This window comes from Hoplias malabaricus, chromosome 12 (assembly GCF_029633855.1).
Source record: "Hoplias malabaricus isolate fHopMal1 chromosome 12, fHopMal1.hap1, whole genome shotgun sequence".
NCBI classification, from domain to species: Eukaryota; Metazoa; Chordata; class Actinopteri; order Characiformes; family Erythrinidae; genus Hoplias; species Hoplias malabaricus.
In genome coordinates, this window is record NC_089811.1 from 14419563 (window position 1) to 14432076 (window position 12514).

Consider the following 12514-nt stretch of genomic DNA (forward strand, 5'->3'; position numbering starts at 1 on the left):
ACGCCCACAGAGATCTTTTGTAACATTTTGAGTTGTCATGACAGGGCACATTTGTGCACAGAAAAATGATACTGATCCAGAACTAATTTGCCCTGTTTCTACTAAATGTATTACCCAGATTTCAAACCTGAAAACTGTCATTTCAAAATGAAAAAGGGATAGTATTCAAACCTAAAAAATATACACTGAGCGATCACTGGATTAGGAACCATTAGATACCTTTATCTACACTCACTTGATCAGCTCCACTTACCACAAAACATTTGTGTCCTGTGTCCACTAATGAAGGACTAGAGGACAACCAACACAAACTGTGCAGCAACAGATGAGCTAGTGTCTCTGACTTTACCTCTTCAAGGAAGACCAGCAAGGTCGGAGTGTCTTATAGAATGAACATAATGTTTAAAAACCCTTGACACACTGCTGTGCCTGTTCCACTCATACCAGCGCAAGACACACTACCAGAATTATAGTGTCACTGCAGCGCTACGAATGATCCACCAACCACTCTGTGAGGGTTCTGAGCAGGGTGAAATGGGGATAAGAAAGCATAGTTTGGTTTCACTTTGACTAAACTCCCTGTACTCCTTTTGCAGTATTTTGACAAGTAATTTCAGACACAAAGTGTTGTGTGCCAATAGAATTCCCTCATGCAGACACTGTCTGTTTTTCTCTCTTTCAGGAGGACAATGAGATTCCCACCACAGTGTTAACTAAGGGTTCTGCAGCAGATCTTGTCTCAGGCTCCATCCATGATGAGATACCTACTTCACCTGCCTCAGTCACTGATGCCAACCGCTCCCATGATGAAGGCCTGCAGACCATCAGCTTGTCCTCTGATGAGGATGAGGGAGCAGCCAGTCCACTGGTGGAGGGCAGTACAGAGCCCCTGGCTGAGGCACAAGAGGAAGACTTCCTGCCAGGCCTTGGTTCAGAGCGTCTGGAGCGCTCGCGTGCCGACAAATTCAAGCGCTCCAGCCTGAAGAAAGTAGACAGCCTGAAGAAGGCCTTCTCAAGGAGTAGCATAGAGAAGAAGATCAACAAGATTGTGCCCCCAGAGAAGCGTGAGAAGATCAAGAAGAGCTTCACGCCCAACCATCCCAAGAGTCCCGCCACAAAGAGCTCATCATTCCGCATCTCGCCTATGACCTTCAACGTCAAGAAAGTGCGGGATGGAGAAGGGGAAACTGCTCAGCTTGAGGCATCACCAAGTTCCTTGAGCCCTGTGGAGGTACCTCCCATGGGAGGGCCAGATGGTCAGCTGCCAGTGGCAGAAGTTCACAATGAAGAGGAAAGGGCAAATGTGAAGGAGCCCGGTACCTCAACCCCAGGTAGTAGTGCAGATGGTGGCCTCTCTGTCACAGAAGACAAAGAGCTTAACAACGGCCCCACGGCTACACTTGCAGAAGAAGAGTTGGTCCAGGAGCAGGATGATGAGGATGAGCATGAAAATGGTGTTGATGAGAATGGTGGAGATGAAGAACAACAGGAAGAGTCCAGCCCTGCACAAGCATCGTCCACACCAGCTGCGGTAGCTGTCCAGCAAACCTCTTAGATTTAGTATCCACTAGTACTCCAACGTCTGTTGAGACCTTGGCACAAGTGTTATCCATGTGTTCTAGGTCATTTTACAGTTTTCTTATGTAAGAGATCATCTGCTAGGAAAAAGAGCAGCTAGTTGCTTATATCTTACAATTCTGTAAAAAGAGGACATTTATTTTTCATATCTGGGTTTCTACGTGGTAATGGGGAATACAATTAGGCAACATAGAATTTAATAATGGTCTACCACACTATAGGTGTGTACTGTTTTCCTAAAACCCAGTCCTTGAGTCGTACCAGATCTAGTCTCATACGTGAGAGCTCGTGCCCTGCTCAAACTGAGCGAATAACACCACTACTTCTGAACTAGATCAGAATAAAACAAATTCATCAGTTGGGTTCTAAGGACTGGAATAAAAAATATTATGTTAATATATAAATGCTGTATTCTCTTGTGTGTTGTATATAGACTTAGATATATGCATGTACACTTTTTATTGATCTGTGCATTACTGTATTAATCAGATCTGTAATATGCTGTCCTAAAAAGGTAATCAAATGTCATTCCATGCATAAAAAAATTGTGGGAGATATTGTAAAACTGCCATTTCAGGAAAGTAATTTGGAGTGAAGCATACAGTTTTCTGCCTTTTTTTTTTTTTTTTTTTTTGCTATCATAATGTTTGTCAGGGTTTGTGTTCAACTTTCAGCAAAGAAACACAAAAACTTTTAGTATTCTCTGCAAGTAATGTTGGTGTTATTTTTTGCGATTTGCAAATTAAAGGATTTAGCAACTGTTGTGAAAGTGTGGAAACTGGGTTTTATTTGGCAGTGGAGGGGGCTGTTTGTGGAGGAAATGGTGGGGTGTTTTATGTGTTATGTGACATGCTGGTTACATAATTTCTGGGTAGCAGCCACCTGCGTTAGGAGCTATCTCCATGGTAGCAGCCCTTGCTGCAAACAACTTAAAAGCTATTGATGTAGATGTAAGCAGTATAATGGTAAAGGGTATGGCTATGCACATGCACACATGTAAGTTTACCAGCATTAGATTAAATATGTATTTATGTGCATAACACACAGTTGGCTGAGTGATTTTAGATGAATACAAGGCAAGATACCCAGTAATAACCACACATTTCTAGTATCATACCTTTTACTTACACAGTACTTATATTATCTTACATCTTACTTTAACAGGTAATTACTCTGTACTTACCCACTAATTAGCAGGCTGTAATTTAAAGTGTTACCTTTTATTGGATTCATTATAGCATATGCCTGCTTGCTATTCACTTATAACACTTTGAATTTATCCTGTGTATGTAAAGTGCTATAGAAGCAAACTTGCCATGCTTGGACTTGACTAATATACTTGAGTAGAAGTAAACATCTAAAAAACTCAAGGACATATAGATCCATCAATAGTATACTAAAATGGCTTCCCAAGTGGCCCAGAAGTTTAAGCATTAGCAGATTGCTCTGCAAGCTAAAAGACCTATGAAAGAAATATTGGCTTTGCTTTCTTTTTGAGTGGGATTGTCACCTCCCTCTCCTCAACACATGACAGAGCACCAGCCATCACAGTTATCTGTCTGAGCCAGGCACTCTGTGCTCTCCTTTGGTGCATTGGCTGCCTGCTGAAAAGATGGCAGTAGTTGAAATTGTGTGTCGCTGAAAAAGCATGTGCTTGTCCTCAGCCTCCTAGTTTTGTTGTCAGCATGGTACTGGAGGCAACTAAATCTGGGTGAAAAATTCATAGCCATAAACCTCAAAACATAAGGGAAATCAAAACTATTATTGAGTAACATTGTTAATACCAACCTCCGCAAAAAAAACATGCTACAGAATAAAAAAGTGTAGGGTAAGAGCCGTTGAATTGATGGGCAAAGAGAAAGCCAGAATGGCTGCCAGTCTCACATATGGTTGATGTTAAAAATGAGACAGAGCACATCTCTGTCTGGAAGGAATACACACCTTCACTTTTTCATACACTCCTTCCACTAAATTCAAATTTGAGATGCCAAAAATCATTCAAAAAATTGGCATGCACATAAAAGTACTGACAGCAATTATATTCCATACATATACAGAAGTCTGTACTGCAGTTCTAATTTTAAAAGATATAATGCATTTAAAATGACTATATTCCACACTCCACTAGCACAACACATAACATACACTGTCTGTCCAAGACATGTCTTCTAATGAGTGAAACTGCATAACACATTATTCTATGTACACTGAATGATCACTGGATTATGAACCCCTATCTTGTATCTACACTCACTGTCCATTTCATCAGCTCCACTGACCATATAGGAGCACTTTGTAGTTCTACAATTACAGACTGTAGTCCACCTGTATATTTTCTTGTTCCCATTTCACCTCACTCTTCAGTAGTCAGGGCTGCATCCTGTGTTCACTGGTGGAGGACTCGAGGACGACCAATATAAACTGCAGCAACAGATGAGCTATTGACTACAAGGTAGGTGTACACTGTAAAAGGAAAATAGTTGATCCAACTTAATTGAATTGCTTCAATTGGTAACAAGTAATTCAATTAAGTTTATCCAACTTAATTTTTTAAGGTTAACCTTAAAAAACCTTAAAAAATTAAGTTGGATAAATTTAATTGAATTACTTGTTACCAATTGAAGCAATTCAATTAAGTTGGTCAACTATTTTCTTTTTACAGTATATCTAACAGAATGAACAGCAGCGGACACAGAGTTTAAAAACTGAAAAAGCACTGCTGTGTCTGATCCACTCGTAGCAGCATAACACACAATAAAACACCACCACCACATCAGTGTCAACCTGCTCTGTTGGGGATTTGACCATTGAAGAAGACGGAGAAGCTGAGAAAACAAAATATTCAGAGAGGCAGGTGGGCTAGAGTTTGTAATTGTAGAATTTCAAAGTGCTCCTGTATGGTCACTGATAAAATGGACAATGAGGGTAGATACAATGTAGGTTCTCCTAATCCGGTGATTATTCAGTGGATATCTTCTTACTTACACTGGCAACAGAATCTAATGCTAGGGAGCAGCTGAGCATAAGTCTGTGACCAATGCCCAGAGTCAGCTAAAAGGTCTAAATGCCCTGGCACTGAGCTGTGAAGCATTGTAACTGTGTTTCCTGGAGTGATCAGTGCCCCCACAAAGTTCCAGTGGAGCTTGCCAATGTTTCTTTGGATTTTAAGAGTTAAAGTAAGGATTTTGTCCACTTTCCCTGCAATAATATCCTCTGATTGAATAGGAATGCTTAGCACTAACTATTGTAACATTGCTGTGAGGATGTGATAGTCTGGTGTATGTTATTGGCATTGAATGATTACTTCTATATTACAAATGCCATTCTACCCCATCAATGGTAGTGGATGGAGATCCTTTATTGTAGGGAATGCAGTTCCAATGTTACAGGCTTTATACACCTGTAACATACATGTGGCATTGATATGAATGTCAGAAATGGGTGCACCTTTATATGGCTGAACTCATTTATGAGAAGGACCACAACATTTTGGATATATAGTCTACCTGGTACAAGGAGATACAAGTATGTGGATCTAATATAAATATTAAAATATTAATGTTCTTTTCTGCTTATTTTTCATTTTATAATTCTGAATGGAATGTACTAATCTAAGCTGTGACCTAGAATATAACTGTACCATTATGAAGACTGATGGCTGAGAGAGCTTTAAAGGCTGAACACCTGTGGATCATGAGGGTCCTCCATGTCCTGGCTCCTTGGTGGAAAATATGCCATCAATCCCTGCGGACAGACAGTCACCACCTCTCTCATCTTCCCTCCGTGGAAAATGGACTGTGAGCAATCCATCAGAAGCAGGAATGTGCTTTTCTCTCCTGTTGCGTGTCAGTATGTGTGTGTGTGTGTGTGTGTGTGTGTGTGTGTGTGTGTGTGTGCGTGCGTGCGTTGTGGTACTTTCCCATTCCAAATTCCAAATGCATGTTTCTTATGTTATTATTTAATTTATTTATTTATTTATTACTATTATTATTAATTATAATTAAACTAATATATATTATTAATACATATTAGGTTTGGGATTTGGGGCTGCAAGCCATGTTGTTCTGATAACATCACCAGCTTTCGTTTTTCATTTTTTGTCCTTTTTGTTTCCTTTTCAGTGTGAAAGATTATTAACAGGCTCCACAACTATTAAGAATCATTAGATTCAATCTGTGATTAGCTGTCTTGCAGTGTAAATGTGAAGTTTGACTTCCTCCAATCTATCTCAAACATAAAATCTTTAGGTACACTATCTAATGGGGATGGCTCTAGTGCTCTACCAGGGTATGCATGGATGTTAGGAGTTACTTTTTAAACTCACTTGCATTAAATCACTCATTTTCCTCTGATTATTCCATAATAATCCATACTTAATTACCAAATATTTTGGTATACCAATAATTTACTCAAATATTTATTATTGTCAACAGGGTTTCCAAAGAGTTTTATTGTTAACAAATTTATTTCCTGACAACAGAGTATAAGTGCTGCTCTGATGAGATCCAGATTTTCAGATGCTACTGAAAGTTATTTAAATACATTTAATAGCCAAAGCAAGGTGACCTTAACCCTGTGTAGCTTTTTATGTTTCATATAAATCTTGTCTGGGCGGCATGGAGGCACAGCAGGTAGTGTCGCAGTCACACAGATCCAGGGACCTGGAGGTTGTGGGTTCAAGTCCTGCTCCGGGTGACTGTCTGTGAGGAGTTTGGTGTGTTTTCCCTGTGTGTGCGTGGGTTTCCTCCCATGGTCTAAAAACACACATTGGTAGGTGGATTGGAGACATTGGAGGTGGTATGTGAATGAATGTGTGTGTGTGTGTGTTGCCCTGTGAAGGACTGGTGCCCCCTCCAGGGTGTATTACCACCTTACGCCCAGTGATTACAGGTAGGCCCTGGAACCACTGCGACCCTGAACTGTTTAAGAAGTTACAGACAATGAATGACTAAATGAATAAATCTTGTCTGTGGATCATTCAAGCTGTGTGTCACAATTGGTGCAAAAAAAAATCAATTCATTAATTATATGGGGTGTCTGCATACAGTGTATTTAATAACACTTTAAATGCCAGCCCGCTTATTACTGGGTAAGTACAGAGTAAGTACCTGTTAAGTAAGCCGTAAAATAAAAAAAGTACTGAGTAAGTAATGGGTATGATACTAGAAATATGTGGTTATTATTTGGGTATCTTACAAACATTTTACAAATAAGGCACGTGATTATGTTGCAAATCCATTGTACTTCTAAGCATACTTATAGATTATAAAATTGAATTGAAAATTGAAGGGAATATTACTGTCATTTTTATAAATAATGAATGCAGCTACTATTTTGAAATCACTGTAGTTTTGAATGCCTTGTGTCCAGAAGATTCTGTGTAGTCTCCAGACCCTGAACTGGATAAGTTGTTACAGACAATGAATAAATGAATTAATGAATGTAGTTCTGAATGTAATTATACATCCTTTAAAATTATTTACAGTGCACATACAGAGAAAGACATGGTCAGCTGCTTTAATTACAGACATTAGCAGATTTTCATGGTGCTTTGTGCTCATTAGGTTCAGGACATGTGGTTTACCAAAATAATCATCATCACATACTCTGGAGATATTTTACACTATGTAGCCGATATGTATTGAGGCCTTATATGTACATCGCCGACTAATGGTGAATGGGTGTTTCTCTTCTGCTCACATGGGTACGGCAGGGAATATGCATCGGCGTTGTCTTCCACACTTTCCTCCTCCCTCAGCTCAGCAGACTTTCCTTTGGGTCATCATCTTCACACAAGAGGTCCTTAGCATATATCATTCCTTTTATATGTTTAATAAAAACTTTAATGTGCACTCTCCAGACTTACCCTTAAGTGTTATGTTAGTACAGCTTAGTACCCAGTACTTTCTTGTATCTTACCCTTAATTACCCTGTGATAAAGGAAGTGTGGGCTATAAATTAAAATGTAGCTTAGTACCCGGTACTTTCCTGAAACATACCCTAAAGTACCCTGTAATACATGTAGCATGGGCTTTAAATTAAACTATAGCTTAGCACCTGGTACTATCAAGTAGCTTACCTTTCAGTACCCTGTAATAAAGGAAGTGCGGGCTAATACCTGGTACTTTCCTGAAACATACCCTTAAGTACCCTCCAATACAGGAAGTCCAGGCTGTAATTTAAAGTGTAGCTGTGTACCTTGAACTCTCCTGTAAGTAAATATTGTGGTATTTTCAAAGATTGAAATCAAAACATATTTGTCAACAAGTCTCTGCATCCAGCCCACCAAAAAACATAAGCACAATCAATACACACAAACTCCAACCAAAACTTTATCTGCTTCTTTCTTTAATTAGCCCACCAGAAAAACACACAAAAAACATACATACAAACTCAAAAAATATTCTTCCCCTTGTTCCTTTCCTGATTCATTCTGTGGGATGTGTCAGATGGCACATACCCTAAAAAAATAATTGTTGACATTATAAATACCCAAGGCTCATAGATATTATTAGAATAGGAAGACTGGACATAGGTTTATCAGGATAAAAATATGCCCTGTTCACATTTTATAAGAACATTTTGCTTACACTGTAGAATTGTGGGGCGGTACAGTGGCGCAGCAGGTAGTGTCACAGTCACACAGCTCTAGGGACCTGGAGGTTGTGGGTTTGAGTCTCGCTCCAGGTGACTGTTTGTGAGGAGTTGGTGTGTTCTTCCTGTGTCCACGTGGGTTTCCTCCGGGTGCTCCGGTTTCCTCACACAGTCCAAAAACACACGTTGGTAGGTGGATTGGCGACTCAAAAGTGTGCTTAGGTGTGAGTGAATGTGTGAGTTGCCCTGTGAAGGACTGGTGCCCCCTCCAAGGTGTATTCCTACCTTGCGCCCAATGATTCCAGGTAGGCTCTGGACACACCGCGACCCTGAACTGGATAAGCGCTTACAGATAATGAATGAATGAATGAATGAATGTAGAATTGTGGCTATAAACTATAGCCTATTTCACATTAGTGGTGTTAGATATACATGATACAAACTATAGCAAACCACTAAAAGAGCTCAAATCACAAGCAGAAATTCAGGCCTTGCAAAACAGGCCTAGCATTACCTGCAGCCTGTCTAAACGGTTCCCTGTATTGCCCAGCTAGGTGTGAGTGTGTGTTGCCCTGTGAAGGACTGGCACCCCCTTCATGGTCTATTTCTGCCTTGTGCCCAATAATTCTGGGTAGGCTCCTGACCCACCGCAACCCTGAATTTGTTAAGCGGTTAATGAATGAATGAATACCTTAAAGTTATGTCCACTGAATAGAAAAGGATTTAAAATGAATTATTTTTTAATAAATTATTTAAGTTCGTTTTTTAAGCTGCAAAATTATATATACCTTCTGCTAAAGCTGTTATATGCTTTACTTCAGTCTTTATTTTGCCTAAGAAACATTTTAACTGACTATGAATTGAAGCTACTCTACCCACTTCTGATTGTACTGGTGAATAAATAGGGTCCTATTATGTGTGATCACAAAAATTTCCTTTCTAACTGCTAATAGATATGAGCAAATTTAAGACTAAAAAATGACAGAGGAATTTGAGACACATGAAGCAATAACAGGTTGAAATATTACCTTTAGCTTTTTAACATTACCTCAGGGTAAAGTTGCATTGTTTTATACCTGGGTGTTGTCGAAGAAAACCTGAGAAGAAGCCTGTCAAAATTGGAAGCCATATCAGTTTGGAATATGAAGCTACAAAATGATACACAATATGAGGGCAAACGTTGAACACCTGCTCATCCAACAATTTAAAATGAAGAGTAAAGCCTAGAAATGTGTTCCCTTTTGCTGCAGTAATACCTTCAACTTTTCTGAAATGGCTTTACATTAAGCATTGCTCTGAGGATCTGATTAAATTCAGCCAAGTGACATTGCAAATTAATAATTATGTGTACATTAGCATGGAAATGGTAAGAGCTGTGTGCTAGTTTCACTGAATTTTGTTTATTAAATGTTGCTATTGATGTAGCGAGAAATATGGAAACACAGGAAATGCTCCAGACAATTGTGCAATGTACATATATGTCTGCAAAACTTCATAATCCAGTTAAAAAAAATACCACCGAGTTGCAGAAATAGCAAAACAAGTAGATGTTCATATATTCAAAAAGAATGAGAGAAAAGAGAATCAGCCATATCCAGTTAGCCAGGTTTTCCTGCTGCAGCTACAGTAAAAATGCTCTATAAGTTACAAATATGCAGGACTTGTATAAAGTTTTTCTTGAATTTGATTTTTCCTTCTAAGGTCCACATAGAACATTTGTTAGGTTTTATGTTTCAAAAACAGTCACAAGAAATTTTACATGTTCATTTTCTTCCACCTATCATTTAAACAGATTTTTGTTACTGTTACTTTAAGACTGATACACACTTATAAACTCTGTCCTGATTGGCTATCCTGTATTGTGCACCATTCTAAAAGCAGTCCAAGATTAAATTCTCCTTATAACATCATTGTAGATGGGTGGGGGCTAAAATGCTCTAGGATGTAATGGAACAGGTTTTCATGATATAATGTAAACAGTGAATTCAAAATGGGTGAACTTTGAAGCTTAGCTTCCATATGGAGCACATGGTAGGACCTGAAACTTTAAGAGTGTTTACATAATATACTCAATTTTTGTTTAAAAAAAAAAAGCCAGGACATTTTGTTTTTCTCTGCCCTTTTGTAGTGAAAATGTAACTAGAACATAATAGACAGGAAAGAGACTATGCTTTGCATTCTTTGCCCAGGATAGACACTGCCTGCCATTCATAGTGAATCAGCTCCACCTTGTGTAATGGACCTGCAACTCTATACAATATTCTTAACACTAATACTGTCACTAAATAATTGCTTGAATGAATAAAGTAGTGAATGTTGACGTTCTCTCTCTTTTTTCAGATTATTTCATACTTAACAAAAATTTATATGTGAGGCTCCAGGTGACTGTTTGTGAGGAGTTGGTGTGTTCTCCCCGTGTCCGCGTGGGTTTCCTCCGGGTGCTCTGGTTTCCTCCCACAGTCCAAAAACACACGTTGGTAGATGGATTGGCGACTCAAAAGTGTCCGTAGGTGTGAATGTGTGTGTTTGTCTGTGTTGCCCTGTGAAGGACTGGCGCCCCCTCCAGGGTGTATTCCCGCCTTGCGCCCAATGATTCCAGGTAGGCTCTGGACCCACCGTGACCCTGAACTGGATAAAAAGACTGATTTTAAAGTCTGAAAATTATGAGATTAATTTCCAACATCTATTGAAATGGTTACTATGAATTTCGTTTAAAGTACTGTTTACCATGGTTGTAATAGGAACCAGGATTCACAAGGCCTGCATCACAAATATGTATACATTATTTGCTGACAAAATCCTGCATGTACATGCACAGCAAATTCATCATTACTGTAAAAATGTAAATTTGTCAACACTCTCAGTGTTAATTTTACACTAATAGTGTTGATTTAACACTGGTGAATTTGCTGTGTGTCCACACCAAAATTATTTAATTATGATTGCTCAGACACGTACTCAGACACTTTGTTTAGTCTCTTCTAGTAAGAACAAAATATACATTATGTAATAAACTTACAATATTATATAATGCCTGGTGATTAAATTGTCGTTATGATTTCAAGGAAACTCGTGGTTTGCCCCAGAGCGGTGGAGGTGGAAGGCCTAGATTATATGTGTAAGAGAGTGAGAAAAAAGAGAGTGTTTAATTTTTTAGTACATTATAAACAGATCAACCATAACATGAAAACCACTCACGGGTGATGTAAAAACATCTGTTAACATCCGCCAGACAGCAAATCTGAACCCCCGCATAATGTAACTGTGCTTAAAACAGGTGTGGACATTATTTGAAATGTTGTACATGTTTTCATGTAATAAATGCAGTAATATTCTGCTTTAATCTCACACTGTATATTTGTGTATTTGTGCTGCATTTTCACATATTTGCTATAAATATGACTGGGTACATGTATTTTTAAAAACATTTTTTAGACATTTCTTATGTGATTTTGTGAATACAGATTTCTGGTGTGAAATATTAAAAACACATCACAAATTATGACTAAAGTATGTTTTTTAAAGAAATGTTATTAAAATGACTTAAATAAGACGTGATAAAATTAACTCGGTAAACAAATAAATGACAGGAAAGAGACTTCTAAAAAAATTTCCACATTCAATCATATTTCCACCGTCAGCTGAAGTCAGGGAAAGACGTCGTCTCAATATCTTTTCAACTGACCTGTGCCCACTGGGATGGAGTTGTGCTATAAGTATATCAAGGCAGACATTGCTATACCGCCGAATACCGCTGATGAAGCAAGACATGTACAGTTGATCTACGGCATTGGGCATCGATCAACCGATAAGAATGATTGATAGACAGCAAAAAAATTATAGTTATAAAAATAAATAATAAAGAATAAAATTAATAATAAAAACAAAAATATATATTTTTAAAAATTAAATAAATAAATCAGGAGAAGTTAATTAAATACACATTCAGGTAAACAGACATTTTAATTTATGTAAGGTTTATTTATTATTTCCTCTGGGTTTTCTTACATTATTCATTCATTCATTTTCTGTAACCGCTTATCCAATTCAGGGTCGTGGTGGGTCCAGAGCCTACCTGGAATCACTGGGCGCAAGGCGGGAATACACCCTGGAGGGGGCGCCAGTCCTTCACAGGGCAACACAGTCACACATTCACTCACACCTATGGACACTTTGGAGTCACCAATCCACCTACAAACGTGTGTTTTTGGACTGTGGGAGGAAACCGGAGCACCCAGAGGAAACCCACGCGGACACAGGGAGAACACACCAACTCCTCACAGACAGTCACCCAGAGCGGGAATCAAACCCACAACCTCCAGGTCCCTGGAGCTGTGTGACT

General features: G+C 38.7%; 1 protein-coding gene across 1 annotated transcript in view; it reads left to right on the forward strand.

The window, feature by feature from the left end:
• cavin2a (caveolae associated protein 2a) overlaps positions 1-2331 on the forward strand; it is a 28879-nt gene extending 26548 nt beyond the window's left edge. The window contains exon 2 of the mRNA XM_066640948.1: positions 683-2331. Coding sequence (XP_066497045.1) covers positions 683-1555 — 873 coding nt within the window. The 3' untranslated portion in view covers positions 1556-2331. The remainder of the gene's footprint in view (positions 1-682) is intronic.
• Positions 2332-12514: the final 10183 nt, after the last annotated feature.